This window comes from Gobio gobio (genome assembly GCF_949357685.1).
Source record: "Gobio gobio genome assembly, contig: scaffold_190, whole genome shotgun sequence".
In the NCBI taxonomy this organism is placed as follows: Eukaryota; Metazoa; Chordata; class Actinopteri; order Cypriniformes; family Gobionidae; genus Gobio; species Gobio gobio.
In genome coordinates, this window is record NW_027645712.1 from 1 (window position 1) to 10595 (window position 10595).

Consider the following 10595-nt stretch of genomic DNA (forward strand, 5'->3'; position numbering starts at 1 on the left):
AACAATCCACTGTGGCTTTAAATAGACTCGGCGCCGAAACGATCGCGGCACTGCTGCTTCTGCTCTGCTCCTGCTACACGCTGCTCCTGCTCCCAGTGTGAATGCTTTAATCTGTTAACATGGGCGCAGAGAAAAAAACGCGCTGCTTATGCCCTGCTAACGCGTGCGGTGTGAAACCGGCGCCGGTTTCACACCGCACGCGTAAGCAGGGCGTAAGCAGCGCGTGTTTTTTTTCGGCGCCCATGTTAATCAATGAGTGCATTCACACCGGGAGCAGGAGCAGCGCGGCAGCTATGGCGTTCCGATGGGTTCTTTAATATGACTTTGCAACATGCACTCGTCTATGGGGTGTGATTTATACAAAATGTGATGATTGCTTAGCAAACAGAGAGGAGAACTAACGTGTATACGCTCATCAGCCGTCTGGCCAAAATCCCATAGTATTCAGGCGTCAGACGCAAGATTCGAGACGTTAGACGTCACGGTCACGTGTCGGAGCTGCGTTCAAAGTGCGTGGCGGCGATGGCGGCGACGTATGTAAGAAAGTATATTTTTTATAATGCGCATGGATAACGTGCGTGTGGATAAACGCCTGGAGAACGTGCGTGTGGATAAACGCCTGGAGAACGTGCGTGTGGATAAACGCCTAGGATATGCATGTATGAAAATACAGAAATACAAACCGGAATGCAGCCAAGAGCCCCGCTTATTTTTTTTATAGAGATATACAGGCATCTAGCGGCTACATATTGGTATTATGGGTAGTTTACCTTTCCAACAAACTGGTCGTTCACAGATCATTGCAGTTTTTAAATAAACAAAAAACGTACTGCCTTTATGCCTGCTCTGACCCAGGCAAAAATATTTAAAGCCCACACCTTGTTCATAATTGATTGACAGCCTGCCTATAATAAAGAAATCACCACTCTAGTAACATTTTACATAATTTTCTAGAAATGTGTGTTTTGTTTTTCTTTTGCTGCCCATCATGTCCACAAGTCCTTGGTAGAAGACATACTGTATCTCAAAGGGTCCTTCCGGGTTACATAAATTGAAGAAGAAGAAAAAACTTGGAGCATTAAAAACCCCACCTATCAACTTTCCCGTTTACTAAATGGAATAATATATGGTTCAGCCTTACCAGGGGCCTATACCATGAAGCCGGTTTAGCTGGCTAGCCAGATATGTTTAAGCTTAGTTTGTGCCAATCCTGGGTTTTAGGTACCATTAAAGTGGTTTGGCTTTTAGCTGTGTTCATCTCCATAGTAACTTAAGCTCCATAGCTAACCTGCTCCAGGTAGTGTTGTTTTCGTCAACGAAAAGTATGACTAAATATCGTCGTCAACGAACCTTTATAACGTGACGAAAACGAGACGAGACGCAACGTAAATGCTGGTCATGTGACGATGACGAATAAAAACGAGACTAAATGTGGTTCACAAAATAAAAACTATGCTAAAATGTCTCTTCATTTTCGTTGACGAAAATGAGACGAGACGAAAAGTCGCGTTTTTATTATTATTTTGCAGTATTTTTGTGCGTCTCATTCAGGGGCTGCATCAGGGCGCACTGCTCAGACGCAGGCCACATCACTCTCTTCAAACCCCACTCGCGCGGCGTTTTAGAAGATTTAGCTCCGGTGAGTGAACGAGACCGATGGGCGGGCAATCGGGGTTCGTAAGCACTATTCGGACGGTAATTATTTGTCCAGCGGTTGTAAGGTGTCTTTATCATTTACAGGGGCTAGTCAGTGATTTTATTGTCGTCTTAATCCAGAATATCAGTGTTTTTCTCCCACCACCCGTGTAAAAATCTCCGGCCGAATGACCTAAATTACTGTTTGACAAACACCAAGGTCGTGTGGTGCCTTCTGAATCCACATGTCTGAGTTTTCAATAATATATAACTTCAGAATTCACGGTTTATATCCTTTTAGGCCACTGCAGAGCACCGTACGGCTGTGCTTCGCTGTTATTTGGATGCATTTGAAAGATATAGACTTGTATTACTGAAATGCTGACAAGTATTTACAAGAGCAAGATATTTCATCACCGCTCAAAAAAAGAAAGAAAAGCACGTAAACATTTGAAATGGGCCGTTATAACGGCAGCAATTAGATATGTTAAAATAACCGCAGCATTATGATTACCTCATAAGCGAATAAGAGGCTGTATTCACTTATTTCCGCTCATTTCCATGTGGAATAAAATTACATCCTTTATTTTGAGATAAAATACAAGACAGAAAAACATTTTAACTATAATGTGGGTCTAATTTTAAACAGATTTAAAGAATGAAATAATAATTTGGATATTATTTTCCTATTATTAAATTAAATTAAATATGCATTTATTCTTATTAAGACATTTGGAAAAACTTTTATTACATTGAAGTGGAAAATAAAACGGGTGTTGTGGAAAAAGATGGGGAGAAATGTGGCCACAAAAATCACAGGAAAAAACACCACGAACCTTAAGAGACATCTCAATGTTTTTATTTATTTTATTCAAATGTATGTGTGTGTACTTCTAACATGTTTAGTTGGTAAAATAAATATGTTGTAACTTCAAATCAGAGTGTCTTCCGTGTCTGGAATGGATGTATTCTTGAGTCTATAACAATAATATAATAAGATAACATTGTTTGAAATGGGTTTGGCTGAAAGAAGATTTTGGTTTTGTCTATAAGATGTACTTATACTATATTGACTGGGTTAAATAGAATTGCATTACTAAAAAGAGACTAAAATACAATTTTCATTGACTAAAACTTGACTAAAATGTCATCAGTTATCGTCGACTAAAACTAGACGAAAATAGCCATAGATAATTCTGACTAAAATAAGACTAAAATGCTCAGACTTTTAGTCGACTAAAACTTGACTAGACTAAAATAGTATGACTATGACTAAAACTAATAAAAACTAAAATGACAGCTTGACACAAAGACTAGACTAAAACTAAAATTAAAACAGGCCGCCAAAAACAACACTAGCTCCAGGGCAGGGTATGTTCTGGATAAGATCTCAAACTGAAATTGGACCAATCAGCTGTGAGCAAAGTGACACACCTCTGATGCAATGAAGCCACTCCCTCTGTTTCTACTCCAAATTAAAGGTCACTACATAGCAAATGGCTATTAAAGACTTAAGCCTCTGGCTTTTAACAATGCTTATTTATAATAATAATAATAATATTTTTTAATTATTAAAAAATAATTTATGTAATTATTATACCCTTAATCAATTACACATGTATAATTTTAGTAAATCAATCATTAATATGCATTTTGTTAATATTAAAATAAATAGCCTATATAAAGGTCATACAAATAAGCTTTAAATTCAATAACTAAATCTATAAAAAAAATTACATGTTCAATTCTCTCTATATATGAACTAAACTAACTTCATAACTTTGACTTGCATTGACGTATAAGATTTTTCTTAAAGTTGTCCTCGACAGCTCTTTTCTTCTGTGTAAATTTGTTTAAATTCTTAATATTTTTCAATCATGTATATTCTGCAGAAGAGTGAAGTGAATCTCACTGCTTCTCTCGTGAGAAGTTAATCTCAGTTCCACTGATCCAGAGCGTGTGATTGGCTGTTCACTGCTGATGTCACAGCTAAACTCCTAAACTCAGGATTAAAGCCTGAGTTGACAGAGAAAGCTGATGATCAGCATCATGGGACCAACAAAGCCTGAATAGATTGGTTTGGTTTTGTCAACTCGAAACTAATCCTGTAACCCTGAATTTGTTAAACTACCATCATGGTACGGGCCAGGGGTCAATACACATGTTTGTGGTACAGTACATCATTAATGACAGTATATTTTGTGTTATATTTGGTCCTACATTGAGACAACTTAACATTTTAAAATTATGTTTATAGGTTGGAATGACATGTAATATTTTAAGGAGGAAGAGGAGCAATGGAGGCAATTTCATATGCAGCTTGGGGATAAAGATACTTGCACTCAAACCTTCATTACACGGCACAGGTTGTGTGTTAAAACTGACACAACACATGTTGTCCCTGAGCACACACACTACATGTGTTAAAGTGGTGGGGTGCGTGGTTGTAAGACTGCATTACAATGAGCCCTATTAGAAATATGATATTATATTCTATATTTTTTGAATTCTTTTGTGAAAACCATGAAAAAAAGGTGAATAAAGACTGGGAGTCAATGTTCAGAAATTCCTTATTGTTATATTTTTAACGATGCTGTGCTATATTAAGTGATGTGTTTGTTGTCAAACTCAAAAATGTGTATATTTTTAATGATTAAAAAATGCCTTTTTATTTAAAAAAATTAATAATTGTATTTTATTAACAAAATATTTTAGTTTGTCTTTTTTATATGATAACATTTTAAGCTGTTATTTGGACATACTACCCCACCTATGGGGCATGTTGTCACATTTCACTTCCATTCTTCCGGGGTATATCAACAAAAAAGCATACACTTATGAAACAAAACCACATAATTGTATTAGACGTGTGAAATTAATGTAGGGGGGGGGAAATACTCTGAACCCCAAGTGGATTCACACAAACTGAAATAGTTAAAAAATCGTTAGGTTGTGCCCTGCTCTCCCCTATATAAATAATCTAATGTGGATAATTGCATATTTTGTATTTTCTCCTAATAAGGACGTGTTGAACTGGGTTAGCTTCTGACTGATTTTAAACACACCTTTATAAATGGGCATTTCATTTAAATGTTTACTAACTGTATAGTTTAACATATTGATGTACTAAAATCTTTCAAATGCACAATTTAATACAGTTATTTACCTTTTTTTTCTAACTGGCTGAATTAAGTAATATAGGCTAACTCCTTTCGCATTCCAGTATAAGAGTCCTACTAAATTACATGTTGTAAATAAATATCCTTTTTTTTATTATTATTTACAGGGATTAACTGGCAAAAACACATATCCATCAGTCCCCCTCACTAGACGAATTGTTAATGCACAGAGCTTACTGTAATTACGTCAATTTAGAACATTGAAGGTTTTTTTTTTCGTAAACTGGCAAAACTTCAGACGACACGGCGCAGACGTCACGTAGCTTCTCACGTAGCTTCTCAGGCGAGTATGTGGGCGACGAAAGTGTAACGCTTCTTATCACACGTCATTGCTCATGGCAAGGTACGCGATGATCGACACGATTGATTGCTTAGTTAGCAAAGTAAATGTATAAATCACACCCCATATTCCGATGGGTTCTTTAATATGACTTTGCAACATGCACTCGTCTCAATGAACGTCTCGTCTGCGTCTGCCGAGCGTTTCGCCTGCGTCTGCCGAACGTGACGTCTGCGTTTGCCTTAAGGGGGTTTCCAGTACATTCCACACAATTCATTCTTTATTATTTTTTCCCCACTGATCTTCAATTATGGTTTATTAGCAATTAAGTGCTTTTACCTTGCTTGTGTAGCTATAGCTTTTTTATTCCAAATACCAAATTTTAATTTACACAAATTATCATATTTAAAAGTTTTGTTTGCCGTTGTTTCTTGTCAACATATCCACAGATACTTATGAAGAACTCATGCTAGAAAAGTTTTTATGTTTTATGTTCATGTTTGTATTCACCACTTGGAGTCTCTTGACCAACACAAAATAACGTAGTAAACATTCAGGGTAATTTAGCTAACGTACATAATATTTATAATTTGTAATAATTTTATAGTTGTAATATTTAGTTTTTAACTGAGTTTCGCCGAAGTTTGATTGACAGGCAATCTGACAGTTAACAGAATTATAAAAACAGTTAGCCTACACCTCCAAATCCCTCCCTATGCCTTATTCCTCAAACTTTGGAGAAAAGAGTCTGCTAAATGAATACATGTAAATGTAAAAGAGAAAGACGAGCAGTTCATTATTATTATTTAGCATATAATTTAGCAGAGAATTAACATTTTAGAGCCAGGGATACTCTTTTCAATTCTGCCTTGGTTTTTATCACACTTAAACAACATATTCATGTGCTAGAAGAGATGATCGATCAGTGCACGTATAGCTACTGCTTGAACTGAGACTATAGGCTACACAGTAAAGTCACAAAACAGTGGGTCTATTTATTGATTGGGTTTCTTAAAATGTAAAAAAAAATAAAAAATAAATTGTAAGCTCTGTTTCATACTACTGTTTTTGCGAAAGGTCCGTTGTCATTTGTGGACACCAGACTAAACATTGCAGATGTTTAGTACCTGCAGAAAAAGTACAATTGTACAATTAATTTCTTATTCCTGCTTTTAACATTTATTTCACACTGGTTTTAGTTTTCTTTTTATAAATCATTACTATACATGAATAAACAATTAAATGAAAAGATATGGAAACGTTAATTTTTAGGCATTAAAAATATGCAAAATCATTTATTAATCACCTACACTAAAAATCTATTTTAAGGCATTTAAGACCTGCACAGGGTGATATCAGTGTTTATGGAAACATTCTAAACCATAAAATGACTGTAAAAAAGGACAACTTTATATTAATACTAATGCAACTTTATAGTTTATACAACTTAGACTGATGCTGCGTTCGATTATTTATCCGTGTCGGAGCTCCGACTAGGAAGACAGACGTTACCTAGCAACACGCACCAACACGCCCCCTTTCCTCGGATTTTGCCGCTCGGAAGTTTGGACAACCGTGAGGACACCGAGCAAGAATTCCGAATCGGAATACAAGATGGCTGCGACCTGTGTGACTTGTAAGTATGAATTGTTTTCATTGTTTTTGGACCGATTTAGTTGTTTAAATGTTCATTTGGCAAAGATGTTCAGATATCTCTATGCATAGTAGACCTACAACAAACGTTCATTAAAAAGGGTCCTGTACCCGCCTTTTTCAAACTGGCGCAGCGCTGACTCGCGGTAGGTAACGTTAGAAAATGCATGATTTGATTTGATAACGTTAACCTAGATTATTGTTAGCTATTATTAGGCGCATAACCAAATGTGTGTGCGGAGTGTGGAGCGCGCACTGCATGACGAGGCGCCGACGAGGCGATTGCTTGCATTTTCCTATCAACATTTATGGACATACAGAACAGAATAATGCATCAGTCGCAATACTTTTATTTGTGTAAATTCACAATAACAAGAAAGCATTTTGATTTCGTAAAATAAATCAATCAGTGCGCGCTTTCATGGTCTCCGCGAACTGGAACGCGCCAAAAAAAAAAAAAAAGCAGAAACATAACGTCATCATATAACTATGAGAAAAATATCTATATAAAGCTTGATATGTAAAGCTTTTAAACGAAACAAAAATAATAAACATATATAGGTAATGAAGATATATTAACAAAAATTGTATATATTATATATAATATTATATATAAAACATAGGCCTATATATTAAAAAAAAAAGTGTGATAAAATGACAACTGTAAAGCATACTGCCCAAAAGATACATAGTGTAATATACATTGTTTGATTTTTAGTGTTTATTGATGGGAAGATAGAGCTGTACTGGGACCAGGAGAGGGCCCGGCCCTTTCATGGGCCCTTGTTCCAACAACAGGCCAACCCCACAGCAGGTTATTACTTGGACCAGACGCTCATGACCTCGGTGAACATAGTGTGCATTGAAAGCACAGGTGAGATACTAATGCACATACACTGTTTTAAACCCTGAGGACTGTGCTAACTGTGCTAATCTTTCTTTCTTTTTCTTTTCTGATTCAGATATCAGCCAGGTGGGAGCCACCACCCCACTGCCTTACTGCCTACCACTGCCACTGCCTCACTTGTCACCAATGAGATTTTCTTGAGGGATCAAACATTATTTCTCATTGACCTCATGCGGCTGCAAATGGAGGCAGAGGGTAAGGGCCCTCCCAGGTCCCTCCATGACCTGAACCAGCGCCTGAAGCTGCTGTGGGAGGATATTGCTGGCAAGCTAAGCCACCATTTCAAGCAGACCTTTGTGCCAGACAAGGTGGCTCGGAAATGGAACACATTGGTGGAGGCATACAAAAAAGTAAAGGGCAACAATTCGTCCACAGGGAGGGGGCCTAGTGGGCGGTCACCATGATATCGTCTTCCCTGTTGTGGGTACAACCATGGGCCTGGATGTGCGCAGGCCAGATGCACTACAGGCCAATGTGTCTGCACCAGACATCTCACCTGCACAGTCTACTAGCACTCCCTCACCTGTGTGTGTGTCCAATTCCCCCTCTCCAGCTCCATCCAGCCCTCCATCACCTCCTTTGTCCTCCTGTGTTCCTCATCCCACTGCTACCACCATTCCCACTGCTACCCCAAGGAGGCCACGCAAGCGCCAGAGGGAGAATGAGCTGTTGGAATTTCTAAGGGAGTCAGAGGCAGCCTCCCAAGCGGCCTCCCAAAAACGCCACGCTGAGACCCTGGCACAAATGAAGGAATCCCAGGAGGGATTCCAGAGGTTGCTTACCCAGATGGTGGAAAAGATGTAAAATTATTATTTTTATTATAATGTTAATGTATGTCGGTATGGGTTGAATTGTTTACATGCTATAATACAGTTGTTTACATGCTATTATACCGTTAATTTATTTTATTTATTAGCCTTAACTTTCCCGTTTTTCAGTGTTATCCTGTGTTATCCTTGTGAATGACCACAAAAAAGGAAACAAAGCACAGTTCTGTGCAATTTATATAGTAAATTTCAATAAAATATTGTTTTACTATTAACCAAGCCTTGTCATGGTTGAATGTTACCAGTCTTTTCAGCTACAAAAAAAACCTCACTGGCCTGTGAAGCACAATGAAGAATTAAGTTAAGTTTTAACACTTTGTATTACAACACTTAACAATACATGAACATTACAAAAAATATTAAGTTATGTTAGGAGAGTGTTACATAACTCTGTGAGTTTTAGGTTTAAGACAGTTCTAGGTACGATTTAAAGGGGGAGAAAATTGACACTGAAACTGTTTAAAAGGTGTAAATAAACAATAGACATTTATTAGATAACAATAGTCACAACTACTCGTTGCCATCCTCCTCTCTTGGACATCCCTCTGGGTGTTCATCACAGCCATTCACAGCTCCAAGCGCAAAGTTGTGCAAGAAGCATGCAGCCATGATAATCATTACCACAATGTCCATCCTGGTGTTCTGCAGGTCTCTTAAGCGCCGCCACTTGCACTTCGTCCTGCCAAATGCCTGCTCAACGATGACCCTCCCCCGACTGATGTTGTAATTTTGCTGGTGGTCAGCATCGGTGAGGGCCCCGTTGTCACGCTTAGGTGTTACTATGAAGGGGAAGGCCTGACCAATATAGGCACTGTCCCCGAGCAGACGATAGTCCCCCATCTTCTCCTGCCATTCGGTGTAAAAAGTGGAGCCCCGCAGCATCCTGGCATCGTGCACCCTGCCTGGTGGTCCGGCAAAGATGTCAATGAAGCGGCCTTCATCATTGACAATTCCCTGGAGGAGGACAGAGTAGTAGGACTTCCTATTAATGTAATCCCCTCCTCTGATGGGTGGCCTCTGGACCCTGATGTGGCAACCATCTATCGCCCCAATGACTCCATCTAGGCCAGAGATGCGCTGGAAGACAGCAGAAGACATCCTCTTCTCACAGCCCCTTGGCCAAGACACAAAGTTTGTGCCAATCCCTGACATGATGGTCAGCACTTGAAGGATGGCTCTGTGCGTCGCTGACTGGGAAGCATTAAATTTATCAGATATCTCTCTGAAGCTGTTCTGGTTGGCCATATACCAGAGAAACATGAGGACCTTTTTGGGAACAGGCAAGGGGGGAAGTCCATGGCTGTGTTCGGTGTGCAGGCCCCCCTCCTGAAGCAGTCGAAGGAGCTGCTCAAACCTGGCTCTTCTGATCCGGAAATGACTGGCAAATGTATTGTCATCCATATCCAGCATGATCTCCCACTCCATTCCAGACTTGAGGATGATCTGCTGCCTGGACAGCAGCACAGCTGATACCACAGCCCTGCGTGAATGAGAAAAAGAAATAGAGATTAAAAAAAACTTTTTTTTTTTTTTGGGGGGGGGGGAGAGCAATACTGCAAGGAGTAGCCTATATCACCATCAAAATTATCTACTATAACGTGGCTCAAACTTGACCAAACATACTGAAATATGAGCAAGCATACCTTCTGCGTCTTGTGCTCTCTTCCTGGAGTTCTTCCTCTGTGTTGTGTAGGTGAAGCACATACTTATTTTGGAGCGCCTGGTACTCGGCCAGTGCTACCATAGCAACAGCTTTCCGGGTGGCGTCCATGTTTTTCTCCGACTCGGACGCGCAAAACATACCAGAACGCTTGAAGTGTGGAAGTGACGTCATATCCGAGGGCCGAGTCGGATCGTTGACCATAATAGAACGCAGCATAACTATTTAGCTAGTCACAGTTTGCTGTAAGCTAATATGCTAATTGAAGCTCAAAATGTCCACCCTGTCGTTGTTCCATAATGTCCACCCTGTCGGCCCCTTAGACTCAATAGGGTGGACATACACATGACAGGGTGGACATAGCATTCATTTGTAGTTAATATTGTAATTTATAGAAATGTTATACTACATTTTATAGAAACATCTGCTGTAGATAATATTTTGTAAATTAAAA

At 39.0% G+C, this 10595-nt stretch overlaps 1 protein-coding gene across 1 annotated transcript; it reads right to left on the reverse strand.

Annotated features, from left to right (window-relative positions):
* Positions 1-8991: 8991 nt before the first annotated feature.
* LOC307122391 (uncharacterized protein) lies at positions 8992-10315 on the reverse strand (the record flags this gene model as incomplete). Its single annotated transcript, XM_079846377.1, has 2 exons — positions 8992-9961; positions 10125-10315. 2 exons carry the CDS (start codon positions 10313-10315, stop codon positions 8992-8994), a joined length of 1161 nt encoding a protein of 386 aa, XP_079702503.1.
* Positions 10316-10595: the final 280 nt, after the last annotated feature.